General features: G+C 28.1%; 1 protein-coding gene across 1 annotated transcript in view; it reads right to left on the bottom strand.

Annotated features, from left to right (window-relative positions):
* Window positions 1-15,068, bottom strand: part of MS3_00007287 (uncharacterized protein) — a gene marked incomplete at its 3' end in the record, with an annotated part of 95,064 nt that overhangs the window by 74,889 nt on the left and 5,107 nt on the right. Inside the window, exon 3 of the mRNA XM_051215550.1 lies at window positions 337-492. Coding sequence (XP_051073689.1) covers window positions 337-492 — 156 coding nt within the window. The remainder of the gene's footprint in view (window positions 1-336; window positions 493-15,068) is intronic.

Raw genomic sequence — 15,068 nt, 5'->3', positions numbered from 1 at the left:
CAGTTCAATGTGTGTAAACTTGTCCATTGATCAGTTCAAACCGTATGAAATTTAGTGAAATTAGACGTTGATTTTAATTTATTTTGGGTATCAAATAAATTGTCATCCACCGACGTCCGATTCGCGGTTTCTAATAACCAAGTCATATAACAGTACAATACTGAATGAAGCACAAATTTGCATTTATTCTGAACAAACTTCAGTAAAATAGGAATTCAAACTAAAATAAATGTAATAATCTGAGTTTGGCAATTATTTCCCGTTTAATCTTATATATATATATATATATATATATATATATATATATATATATATATATATTGAAGAATTAATTACCTTTTATCATTTATTTGTGCGCCCAGTTTCTGCGCTATATCTGGCTTTTTATTACGAAATCTAAAATTGACACCATATTGACTAGGTATTACTTTGATACCCCAGAATTTTGATGGTTTTGGTCGAACAAAACGTATCGTTGAACCAAATTGAATTCTTTTATTATTAAATATGAAACATTGAATTATTTTTTTTCCATTTCATAAGAATAAAAAGTGAAAAAAAGAAAAAAATAGGAACATTTTGATTACTTAATTTTTAAAAATTATCAATCAAATTAAAAGAAAAACAAATTGTACAATTTTTTTTCAAAAAATTTAACATTCATTCAACAAAGATAAAATTTCAAAATGAACCCCCAGTACAATGACAGATAGATTATTTGCTATAGTAATTTTTTTATAATTTTGATCTTAATATTGATTGTCTGTCAACTATGAAACATGAAGTTGTTTATGTCAACTAATTTTTGGTGGGGATAGAGGCTGTTGAGAAAAAAAAAGAATTCATTTCATTTAAGTCTTAACAACACATCTTATAGATTGTTTAATAATAAATCTAACTTTGACGAAAATAGAAAATAATGGAAAAAAGTAAGTGTAATTGAATAAATCTTGTAAATTGGCAGTGTATTACGTCATGTTTCGTTTTTGAGGAAATGTAGTCAATCTTTAAAATATCTCTCACTTGTTAGTGTACATAGAAACAATTTCGACAGAAGAAAAATCTGATCCACAATTCAATTATCAACCAAAAAAATAGTGCATAAATGGTCTAAACTCTTTAATTTATTTGAAACATAAATGTTGTCAGTCCCAATTTATCGTAAAGTATTATCACATTCCTAATTGATAAGATTGAGATTTATGATGAGCTCGGTTTCTGGACACTATTAAGGAATTTCCTACTTTAATAATGATTTTTAAAATTCATTTTACTTCTCACAGTTATCTGGTGTTATTTCAAAGATTGTTTAGATTTAAAACTGATATAAATCCTTTCAATAAAGTCAACGATATCATTATCATTAGTTCAATTTTAACTTGATGACAGACTGCGAGTATTTATGCATATATCACGCAAACTATGAGTCATATATTTTGTAAAGTGAAATATAACTAAAATGATTGAATATTGAGTTACAATCTATTTCTTCTTTTCGTTTTCAACGTGACAGCTAATAGTAAGTCTTAATTCCCCTTTTATTTCCTACTTTTTTTTCTATCTTTTCAAATGCTTAATCACCATTGAAGGATTCTCTTTCACTGTTGTACATTAATTGAATACAAAAAGAAATATGATAGATATAAGCTTTTATCTTCCTTTTCTTAAAAGAAAGCCTGTTATTTAAAATATTTTATTATTTGGTCTAAGGTTAACTTATCAATATCAGATTAATCCTAAAACAATGGTAGAAATGTCAAGTTAATGATATTAGTAACATATGGCTCACAGTCGGTTGAATGTATTTAATAACACGAAAAATGTAAATTATTTACTATTGGACAGTGATTATTGCCTAACTTATCTATGATGATCATCGTAGATTTTAGCCATGAAGTACATATGCTTTTTAGTTAACATCTTTTTCATTGAAAATCTTTGTGTATTGAAATTTGTATTTTACTGAACTTATCATCAAAAACAAATGTACACTTCATATTTTAATGATTTTTATAAAATAAGGACCATATTTTCACATTATATACTGTAACTGAAAGGTTATACACATGAAATGACGATTAAAAGGGAGACTACGTATTAGGCCAAAAAGAATAAATATAAACATACTAATAAAATGAGCCTAAACAATTCGAACTGGACTCTGACAGTTTGTAAACAAATGAAACATACACTATAAACGACATAAATCTTATCCACATAAAATCTTTGAGGAAAACTGGACAACTCAGAAAAACCTACATTTTACTGACCGATAAATAGATAAAGTTATACGTTTTGGACAATTATAAATTCTATAAAATAATCTGTTAATATTCATTTGCCGTGAAATACTTTTATAGAATTCTGTCATCTAGATAACACAAACTACCGGTACTTTCAAGTTGAATCATTGTTACAAACTTATTATAACTCTAATTATTTTCTTTTTAAATGTCAGTTTCATCTATACTGTAAACTATTAATCTGTATAAACTCAACATTGTGACATATGGTTACAATGTATCTATTTTTTCTTGGAAAAAAACAAACTAATCAATGGCATTTCATCAAAGACAATACATTTTTTAAACATACAGAAATAACATTTGAATGAATAACAAACTTTTGATCATTCAATATGATTATATCTTAGTTTGATACTGATAGTTAACAAAGTGTATACCCACATTATGTAAATGAGCAATATTAATGAAGAATCCTTTTTAAACCGTATTGATGGGATTTTTCCTTCTTTTTTTTTTAAATAAAGGGTTCTTTATTTTACATAATGGGACAATTTACATAAATATATTTATATCACTAAAGATGATTAGTTTTATTTTGGGAACAATTACACATAAAATGTGTTGTGTTTTTTTTCATTCTGACAAAATTAATAATCAATAATGAATTTGTTCCTTCTATTTAGGAAATTGTTCCTGAAAAAAAGAATGATATTTCCTGTGTTTTTTCACCTAACAAGAAATGAAATTAATAACAAGCGTTTAAGTCAACTACATTTCAAGAAATAAGAATATTATTTATTTTAAAAAAAAGAAGTATTTCACTGGCAAGGAAGCATAAATAAACATTAAGGTTATTTATTTAAAAAAATTTTGAAGCTCATAGTAAATTGTGAGATAATTTACAAGCAATAAATAAAATGGGAAAACATTGAAATGGATTAATCATAAAGGTGGTTCGATGTTTTTCTGTAACAATTTCATGACTCATACAGTAGCCAGTTTTAGACCTTATGAAAAGTAATCTTTTAGTCTATCACATATATATATATATATATATATATATATATATTCATACTGTTAAGTTGTATAAGATATAATCACAAAATCATATAATTAATAATATAATTATCACCAAGGGAAATGATAACAATACTAATCGTAGTCAACTTAATCCTAATTAAGCGTATTATTTGACAAAGTTTTAGTTAAGGGTGAAACAAAAGATAGCGAATGATTTCATTTTCAATATTAACACTAACAAACATAAGCAAATATATATTCGCATGATTTCAATAAATAATAAATAGAGAAAAAAGAGATTGTATAAACTACAAACTCAATGTAATGTACATAAATTTTTACTTGCTATAAAATGCAAGACAGAATTCACAACAAGGTATAATGGTTTCTTTATTACTAGTTTATTACAGATTTTATATGGTTTTGGAAGTATAAAATGGGATGGTTGTTAACTTCATTTACCAAGTTTATTTGAACAACTGTGTTAATATGTAAAGTAGAATTAATCACATAATTAAATTTAAAAAGGCAATTAAAATTATTTTTTATAAAAGAAGAGTCATTATTTTAACAAACAGTTGCAATGACCAACTGAGTAATTCTTGTAAATGATAGTCAAAACTTATGCGAATTAATCTGAATTACTTTTTATGTCTTCTAAGAAATGTATTTATTCTATCAAAACGAATCAATACGATACAATCTATAACCTAAAAACCATGATCAACAATGGAATAGAAAGTTTTGATCACTACTTAACTCACTTTATGAAAATGTTACAATGTCATTACTTTACTTTTTGTCTATTGACGAATAAAAAAATTTAGATGGGACAAAAGTGCTTTAAAAATGTTTCCTAATCATACAAGTAAATACAATATCGCCTGATTAACCACGAATTATGATGATATTTCCTTTCATATAAACCATATTGATAGTTTGTAAGTAACGATGTGTTCTATCAATCAGCAAACTATCTTTTAGAAAATACTGAGAACCTAGTTTACATTTCTAACTCTAACTAGTTTGTGGATAATGTGATTTTTTTAGTTTCATTTGTAATAACGTCAATAATAGCACTAAATGATAAATAATTTTACAATTTATTCTTGATTCTTGTTTTATATATAACATAATGAAGACAAAGATTATCAGAACTGTGCGATATATTAGCTCAATACATTTCGAACAATTTGATCACATATATAATTGTTAAGAACATTTACATATAAAATTAATGAATCTTTCATCTCAGATTTACGTTTACAATTAATTATCCTTACTGACATTTATGATTCTTGGTATGGTATTTTATATACGATAAAATACACACAAAAAACTTTTTACTTACAAGTAATATAAATGAAGTGTAAGGACTTTTTGTATTACATGTGTATTATTTATCAAGAGAAACCTGATTTGTTCCGATTAATTGTCTAAATCCGGTTTGTTCAACATACAAAAAACAAGTTTGCATTCCAGAACATAAGTTTCTGATTTCAACATGAAAATGCGGTTTTTCCCTCCCATGAAAAATCTCATCAGAAAAGGTAGAAACATTTTTTTTCTTTGATAGATACCTGAACTCTAATTTAAGCAATACTTAACGGACATAATATTATGATTGCAGCGTTTTGTGATTCGGGTTTCGTTCAAAGGTTATAAATATAGAGAGATACAATTACGTAGAAAGTCATAAAAATAATTACATTTATTCTTCATTGAAATTAATAACATGACAGTTGAAGCAAAAAGAGTTGTTCGGAGATTCATTGATTTATCAGAAGGGAATCTGAAATATACTAGCGGCTTACATGTTATACATACCACTTTTAAGAATCTCCTTTGCGTTGAGCTCTCAAAACTGTAAGACCAGCCTACATAATAAGATAAAATTTCTTTAAATATCTGTTATTATTGACAACTTTTTTACCTAATTCATAGCATATATTTATTCACGACAGCAAATTCATAAAGTATAATTAGTTTTCATCAATCACAAAGAATGTATATTGATGAGTAGTAGAACAAAAAGGGGACATTGTTGAACTTTGATTGCAAGTAATGAATATTTTCATTAATCAGGTAAATACCACATTTAAGCAATATTTAAATTATCAGAACTTAATTTCATGCTTTACCTAACAGGAATATTTTCTGTTTAACAAGGTATCCGACACAAAATAATTTTCAGTATAGGGTTGTGGAGATCATTAAGATTTTGATCGAGATCAATAATCGACTGATGTTAAACCACCATTGAAAACCTGGAAGCACTGGACGATCGTTTCTTCCTATTGTGGGACTCCACAACAGTGCGCATCCACGATCCCGCTTGCGGGATTCGAAGCCAGGGCTTTTAGTCTCGTGAGCGAACGCTTAGCATCCAGACCACTGAGTCGGGATCCGACGATGTCAATGTTTAGCCTCAACCAATCCACGAAATTGCGCAGCCATCTTCCATTGTACTCAGGTAGATACATGTCTGTGGTCGACACGGATTAGCTCCACTGGTCACGGCAAGACACGGTTAGACATTAGTACCGTTGGATGCTGACTGAGTAGTCTAGAGGCTAAGCGTTAGCGCGAAAGACCGAAGGCCATGGGTTTGAATCCCGCGAGCGGGATCGTGGATGCGCACTGCCGAGGAGACCCACAATAGAACGAAACAGCCGTCTATCGCTTCCACTTTTTCAATGGTGGCCTGACATTAATTTACTGATGATCGCGATCAGAGCGAAAATAATTTTACCTTATTTGTTCTCTCATAAATTGTGCCAAATAAATATCACTATCCAATTAAATATTATAAACAAATTTCAATGTTAACCTAGAAATTATACATTAGGTATTTTTTTCTAAATAGCCAGTATCTAATTCTAATTAATTAAATAAATAGTAATTTTTTAAAATAAATAATTATTCAATTTTTCGAGAAAATAATTTTCTTTAAATAATGGTTATCATAATAGAACCAACAATTGACTGTAATTATAATTCATAGCAAATGTGACACTTAGATGGCTATCTTTAGGTTTTCCGGAAGTAATTTATCACATGCTATTTCTATGATTAAGTTGAGTAAAGTAATATGTACTTGAGAAGTAAGTTATTAGTATGAAATGTAAAACATCTAGTTCTGTTTACATCCAGTCTAACAAATATTACATAATTTTCTTTATGATTATGTTCGTCTATTTAAATCTTTAAGATATATTGGAGCAATACATATCGAACAATCTGATCACATATATAATTGTTAAGAAAATTTATAAACAAAAATAAAAGGTAGATGATAAACATCCATCATCCTTTATTGCTAAACACATAATTGAAACAGGTCATAAAATTGGTCGTAACTCGGTATTTGTGGCATTGTACAAAAGTGTAAAAAAGCGTATACTAAGGCTTGTTGAAGCCTTAGCCATATGAAAATTCAAACCCCCTCTGTGTATTCAAAAACTGTTTGTCCTCACTTTAAACCTACCCTGGTAATATTAGCTTATTAGGCAGTGATAAGGTTTTAAATTGTTTTCGGATTATTAGTTTCTTTATTACCATTGTCTCCTCTTATCCTCCATTTCTAGTCAAGTTGACCTTTTATTTTTACATATAAATGTTCTTAACAAGTATATGTGTGATCAGATTGTTCGATATGTATTGCGCTTATATATCGCATAGTTCTGATAATCTTCGTCTTCTTATTACACTCTGGGAGTTTCTAGAAGCGTCTAATTGCTTTATAATGAAGACAAATTATTTTAAATATAAAAAAAGGTTAGTTTCCGCCTTTTTTATCTATTAGAAACCGCTTATATTATTCATACAGAGATTTGAGGGATGTTTACAGGTCATTCCTATGATTCGTTACAATGATTTATTTAATGAAGTTTAAGTTTTTAATGAAATAAAGATACCTAGAAGCTTAATATAAAATCTCTTACTGAATAAATGTATAATTAATTCCTAAGTATTTCTGTTCATAATGATACATAAGCTTTGATCCTTAAGGATTTGTAGAGTGATCACTTACACACTGATGATTTTTACATTGAAATGTTATATTGTTATACAAATGATAAATTCGGTACTATTTTTTATTACTGAAGTACGTACTAAGGGAACTATACGATTTTTCGATGAATAGTCAACTGATTGATTAGAATAAAATTTAGACATCGACATCCTAACATCAAGGGGGTTAGGTACAAACAGTTTCTTCATCTGTTTGCCTGTCATATTTACGATTATTACTAAGATGATGCTAAGAGAAATAAATTTATGAGCAAAACAGATATTTTGTAGGCATAGATTTGTTAAGAATGCAAATGAGTTGGAATATAGGATTCCACTTTAAATATATAGTGTTATTATAAAGCAACCGGATGAAGTGTTATTTTCTTTTGTCATGAAATATGTGTTTTTAGCTGTGATGTGATTCTTGTTAAATATAAAGAGTTCTGACCATTAAGTAATCTGACTATATAAATAACAAAATTAACACTTACTCATCAGAACTTAGTTTTACAGATTAGAAAAACTTAATTTTTAAGTAGCTTATGATATAGGTAATTTATTCAAACGGAAAGTCTCCCAATACTTTGGAAGCTATAATTTACCTAAACACACTGAACTCAGGAACATATTAGTTGATTATAAAAATGACGTCTATAATAACATATGTACGTATATGTATAGGTGTATCTTCTTTAAGCTAAATTAGTCACAACGATGACAGGAAATAGAATTTAATTCAGTTCTAGATCTTGGAAAATAAAAGTGACATTAATATAACTCATTATTGAGTATCAGTTAATGAACTAAGATGCTTAGTAAAAATAATTCACTCCAACTTCCAGTAGTGAAATATATAAATAATTGTAACCACTACAAATACCTGAATACAAACATTTAGTTATAATGATCATTTGACTAGAACGGTACTGCAACAAATCAGATTATTTGTTGTAAATTGTTTATGAAACATAAATCGAACAATTAAAGCACTGCGATACCATTCAGAATACGAAAAGACGTGATTGGCACAAAATGTGAGAGAGCACATTATTATATACAGGATTAACAATGCGAATTCACTGAAATACATGAAGTGTCAGTTATTATGTTAAGCCCATATACCTTATTCTAGCTTTCGGACATCCCATTCTATTCATTCTACTTGAGTCATATTTTGACCTTGTTAATTATTCGCTTATCAGTCTTGACTGTTTTTATATGAGCGCATATGTGTGTACACTTCAGATCCCATGTCTCATCACATGTCTGTAGTTTATTTTGTCTGCCTATAAATATCGCGTAACACCTGGCCAGAAATGGAGTTGGCTTACCAGCCATCTCCACTGCGCGTTGTTTTGCTTTGCTCTATTTCATTCGCTTCATATGTAAAATATATGTATTCACAAGTCCATTCTCGTTATTCGACTTACGTAATTCCGTTATTGACTAACGCGATTAAAGTCGATGATTATATACGAGGATAGGTGACATATATATTTCAACAACAATCGTCATTACGATCTAAATGGAGTCAGATCCACGAGCCACTAAATACACTTCAAGCTTAGTTTCTACATATTGCTATATATCTAGTGAACGCTGTTCTGTTTACATCAGACAGTCAAATTTATTTCTTTTTCCCATGTTTAAATTAAAATACATGGGTAATAATACGATAAACAAATATCACTTGACGATCCAAACCATACGAAGATAAATCTACTTTGAACAAATAAATTGAGAAGACGAAATATTAGTATTTTGTTCTTTTTGGACATCGAAATAAACAATAAATAAATACCTTTCGACAATTTAAAATTAAAACTTCATTTTCTTGACCAACGAGAGGTTTTGTCTACTGGATACATGTAACCTGTAGCTAGCATATGGAACCACTTGAAGTCAAACAAATAAACAAAAACATAATATATTTGAGTCCAGATTTAAACATAGATATTAACACTCTCAGTATACTATGCACAGTCGAGGGATCAAATTTAATACCTTGAGTTTTCACTACCAGAAATTATGAATAATTGAGTCGATATACAATAACATAAAATTTTAATTTAGCTAATTTGTCGTGTAGCCTAATAATTATTCAATATTATCTCTAGTTACTGAATTACGCACAACATGACTGAAGCATATCAGTTTCTAATTTTCATGAGAACTTCGAGAAATTCATTTTCATTTTAATCACTAGTTAATAAATGATTATTGTCAAGATAAATAATCAACTTGATATATGTTAATACTATCAATAACTTACATTAAAAAAATATGGATGTGGTTCATAGACATTAAACAAATATCACTTAATCTAAATCAAACAAGATACATTGAAAATCTAAAATGTTTTATCTAACTATCGAAAAACAAAAAAAAAGACAAGGTAATATGTTTCCATTTAATATAGGAAATATAGAGGATGAGATAGTGAGAGTTAAATAATTAACACTATTTCCCACTAACTATCATTTTTTTGTTATCATCCTCAAAATGTTTTCTGCTTGTTGTCTACTACTCATTACTTAATGACTCATTATTTATTTATTCATTTATTTGTTTCATTTAAAAATAAATGATTATAATTATTAATGAATTTAGTATAAACATAATTTTAATAATAAGAGAAAAAGAAAACATAGAGACAAATATAAGTTAAGAGGAATCAGACTGTGTTGTTTTTTTCTTGTCTAGGTCTTCTTTCTTTTTTCTTTTAAATTTTAACTGCATTTTTATTACTTTGAAAAGTTAATTAAACTGAAAAAAAATTTTTTTTAAAAAAATAAAAACCGTTTAAAAACTAAGTTTTAAAAAGTTTCACTGTATGCTTAAATGTTTGTTTGTTTTTTTCTATAAAAAACAAACTAGAAGGTAAATGATAAGAGATGCACCAGATAATTTCGATAAAAAAACATAGACAATTTTATATAAGATTGATTTATATGATGAATTGTAAATGTATTGAAGCAGACTAATCTTTTTTAAAACCAAAAAAACACACACACACTTAAAGTACTTTATTTGATGTATGTTTTTGTGACAAAAAAACAACATAGAAACCCTACTATTTATTTACTATTGACAATATTCATGATCTTATTTGATTGACATTTTTTAAATAAACTGTACTTATCAAGATTTACTGTATATAAGTCTTAAAATGATGATGATAATAATAATAAACTATAAAATTAGATAAAGAAGGACAGATATTGAAAGTTATATATGAATGGAATATGTTTATGTTTAATATATGATCAAAGTTATTATATAGTAAAACTAAAAACCAATTTTGTTAATAACTAATATCTGATGAACGTATAAGATTTGTTGTTTACACAAAAAAATTCAGGAAATTAGTATACCTTATCAACATATCATTTCAAAGTTGAAAATAACATGTGTAGAAACAGTAGTATTATTTTGATGAGATCGTTTGTTAAGGTAGGATTCCCGACAATGCATACTATAACAATAGCCATGTCATGTGATAGAACCTACGTTTATTAACCAGACTGATGAAGTATTTCCATAATAACAACTTTCACATGCTATTCATTTAAATAATAACAATTTGAGCTGTGTAATAATTTAAACAATTTCTTAGTTAATGATCACAAAAAAACTATAATCAGTTACTGAACAGTATACAGTATATGATGGTGAGAAAAATACTTTTCTTAACCCCTCTAAAGTTATAAACATGATAGAATTTTACATGAACAGCTAAATCCAGGTATATTCAATTGACGAGTTTCGAATAACATGAGACATGCCATGGGGAATCGCATTTATACCTACTAATCAGAAAGTTATTAATATGACCCTCAAGTTTTCCCTTTATCTAGTTCTTTTTCTTCAAAATCATATTTCATGCTTTATTCTACTAACCAATTTTGTCTATTTTTTGTTATCTTTTATTCAATTGCATAAAGTCTCTAATTTTTGAACACTTTACACATTCTTATTTCAATAAACTATTATACAGTGTTGAGTAACTAGTAATACGATTATACGGTAGCAATGCATCATCAAAAAAAGATATTCTCCTCTAAAGCATTTTTTTCTTTTATTCTTATGGTAATTAGTATAATATAGAATTTACAGTTGTGGAGAAAACGATTTATTTTAATTCGAAATTTAGTGAAATTTAGACTGACTCCAATGTGCGTGACAATTTAGAGAGACTACTAGTGATACGTAAAGAAAAAACAGAAATATGAATCATCAACTATCAACTATGTTTTTAGTTAATAAAAAAGAGCAATAAACAAACATCTGAATCATTAGAACATTTGTACAAATATATGTATTTTTGCAAAACAACGGAAATGATAGTATTCCGATGTCTATATTTTTTTATCCGAATAATAATATTCAACATTCATAAAACAATCCTTTCATCAACGTAAAATATTTTTCACACATTAGAATAATCTTGGTTGATTCATTAAAACAAACAGCTTTCAATCCATGAATTTAACAAGACACGTATGTTATAGAAATATTTAATTTAACGACTCCTTTAACAGTTAATAAAGGCGAGCAGAGTTCAGATGGGAAACTTTTAAATTTAGCAATATCCATATCATCTGTAGTATTTTTATGATGATTCAATCACCGAAGAAGTACAAATTAACATAGTTACAATAATATTATACCTAATTCTTAAACAGTATTTGATAGACAAATTCTCCAACTTGCCAGACAGTTTTAAAAGTTTTCACATAAATTTTTATAGAAGTGTTTATCTTCTGTGAAACAACACTCTTTATACTGTTTTAGAAAGTTATACGTAAATGTTTGAAAATACTTGACCATTGTCATGTTTATTCATTCCTTCCAGTGTTGACCAGATTCTGTCGATGAATTTGAAATGTGGCTACTAGTCTAAGTATCTCTGTATACCGTATTGTGTTTCCTCTTAGATGACTAGAGGTAGTTGACAGGAAACATCGGATAGAGACTTTATGTTAGCTAATACTCATCAATAAGCCATACCTGTAACGCCGAGGGAACTTATACTCCCTGATGAATTTTAACACTGGTAGCCCAGTGTCATAATTTAAGAAGTAACCATGAAACCTAGATCCAGAGTTCTCTGTCGACTACTTGAAACTTAATAATAATGATTTTTTTCACTAGCTTCCTATTCCAATAATCAGTAATACAATTGTGACTGATTATTATGAATTGCATTAAATAAATTACAAACAAAATACTGCTTCAATAGCATTTTACCAACGGCATTTTTTGTTCAATTTTTTTTAATTAAACGTTTCTTCAAAATATTTGATGGGTTTATATAATAACATTTAGCTTATCTTTATCATTTCTTTTAGAATTAACAAATATGTACTTTTAACTAGGTGTACTCAGAATAATACAGCATTTTTAAGTTGTTCAATCACTAGATTTTCAAAAATTTCATTGATGTTGTGTGATGTGTAATGATTTTGTCAATCTCAAAAATATTAGATTTCAGTTAAAAGTATGATCCTAAATGAAGTAATGTATTCATATATCACTGAGTGTGAATACTATGATTTGTACTTTTCTATATTACAAATAACTGTCCATTAAACAACTGTTTAGAACCTATAGGTTGTTAATTGTTCTTATTATGAGATGATTCGGAAGCATATATCGTTAAACACATATGTGGTTCATTTCATTTTCAAACTAAAAGAACTTGGACTGATGGAATTCATTTCAAAAATAAAAACTAATTTGCGAAAAAATCTTCAGAGAATGTCACAAATGTTCTGCCTGATTTATGATTAAGACAACTGTGTGTGTAAATAAACAAAGTTAACACATAAACATGTTACATTTTATGCTAATGAATTAAAGTGTACTAGAAATTATGAAGATAGATTGAATAATAATCTTATTGATCATACTGTTACCAAAAATCTTCATAGCACAAGGGAAAATAAATAAAGCAACATTAACGTATAAATAACACAGGTGAACTTAAGTAGAGACTAATAATTTGAATTCTCATATATACTTCATGAATTCGAGAAACCTGTGGAATTCTAAAGCAAAACAAAATAAAATGACAGTGCACAATTTCACTTCACTCAATTATTCAAAATAGAGTAGAAAAGATGATAGTTACTTTTCACACAAAGAGTTTTGCTAAAAAACTTTTTATGTTTCAAATGTAAAGTGTTTAGCAATACATGAATAAAATAAACTTGTTATTCTGGTTAATAATATGTCTGGACAGTATTATTAACGCCTAGATTTTGACAATCATGAAAGGATTCACACCAATCTACCGGTATAATTAATTTAATAAAAAGTTAGATAGAACAATGAAAAAATAAAGGTAGATTATTTGAATAAACATCCTTCATAAATTTTGACTCAGTGTTCTCGACAGGGCTCTTAATAATCTGAGACGTATTATAAATGCAATTTATACAATCCCAGATAATGTTTAAGAGTGCGGCATTAGCGTAGGAATACAAACTCTATCAGTTATGAGTTTAGCAAACACAGAGTTACTCTAATTAGGTAATGTGTGAAAAATATAATGTTACGTAACTACATTGTTAGATGTGCTTTAAAACGGTGAATTCCAAATTCTTTACATGGAAAATACATTGAGCAGTTTATTAAAAAAAGTTCACTCTGTTGTTTTTCCTTTTCAATAATAAGTGGTGGTTCTTGTTACAGTGTTGGGTTGCATTTTGCTGAGAGATTGTAAAATTTAGTTAATTTCTGTAAGAGAACCTAGTTTAGTAATTTTTGATTATAGCGGAAATTTTAGTTCACACAAACAATTGTATCATGCATAGATATGTAACTGATCTTTTCTTTATTCTAGCTAGCTACTGGAAGCTGTTATATTTTTTAATAAGTTCAGAGAACAGACAAAGATTTAGGATAATGTATTTTCTTAATAGGGAAACTAAAACTGAAATATAAAATATTATGACAAGTCTGTTCAAAAATTTCCATTAATATTTCCATGACATAATAAATGTAGAATGTTTTATTCGTTATAAATCAAGTACCTATTTTTCGATGACCAATTAGCTAAATATCTCACTATGTTTTGATAGGAATCACAATCAGTAAATTTAAAAGCTCGAACTAAAAATATTCTCAATATATGTATAAGTATTTGAAGTCTTTACACTTTTAAATTAACCAGAATTACATGAAACGCAATAAAAGGCACACAGAACTTCTCATTTAAAGACTGAAAACATAATATTTGACGCATAAAAAACAGTAAATAATGAGCAAAAAACTTCAACTAGAAAAAGTCAAACATATTTTTATCATGGAAAACCTGGAAGCACTGTACAGCCGTTTCGTCCTATCGTGGGACTCCCAGGCAGTGCGCATCCACGATCCCACTCGCGAGATTTGAACCCAGGACCTATCGGTCTCGCACACGAGTGCTTAAACTCTAGACCACTGAGCCGGCATCGAATTGTGTTAATGTCTAGGTTCAAATAATCTACGAAATTGAGCGACACATCCACCATTGTCATCAGTGACTTACTATCTCACAACAGACCAGGTTGAACTCCACTGGTCACTGCTTCTCACAATAGGACGAAACGGCGGTCCAGTGCTTTCACTTTTTCCATGGTGGTCTAGCTTCAATTAATTCATGATCTAAACTAATGAAATTACTATGATCTCCACAAAACCCCTTCTGATATTTTTATCAATCAAGTTTTCTTGAAACAGTGGTAGTATAGTATATAAAAAATTTCCTATTCTTCCTGGACTTCTGATTTGGACATTAAA

The sequence above is a fragment of the Schistosoma haematobium genome, chromosome 1 (assembly GCF_000699445.3).
Source record: "Schistosoma haematobium chromosome 1, whole genome shotgun sequence".
In the NCBI taxonomy this organism is placed as follows: domain Eukaryota; kingdom Metazoa; phylum Platyhelminthes; class Trematoda; order Strigeidida; family Schistosomatidae; genus Schistosoma; species Schistosoma haematobium.
The sequence above is the reverse complement of the archived record's forward strand: the minus strand, read 5'-3'. Positions and strand labels throughout refer to the sequence as shown.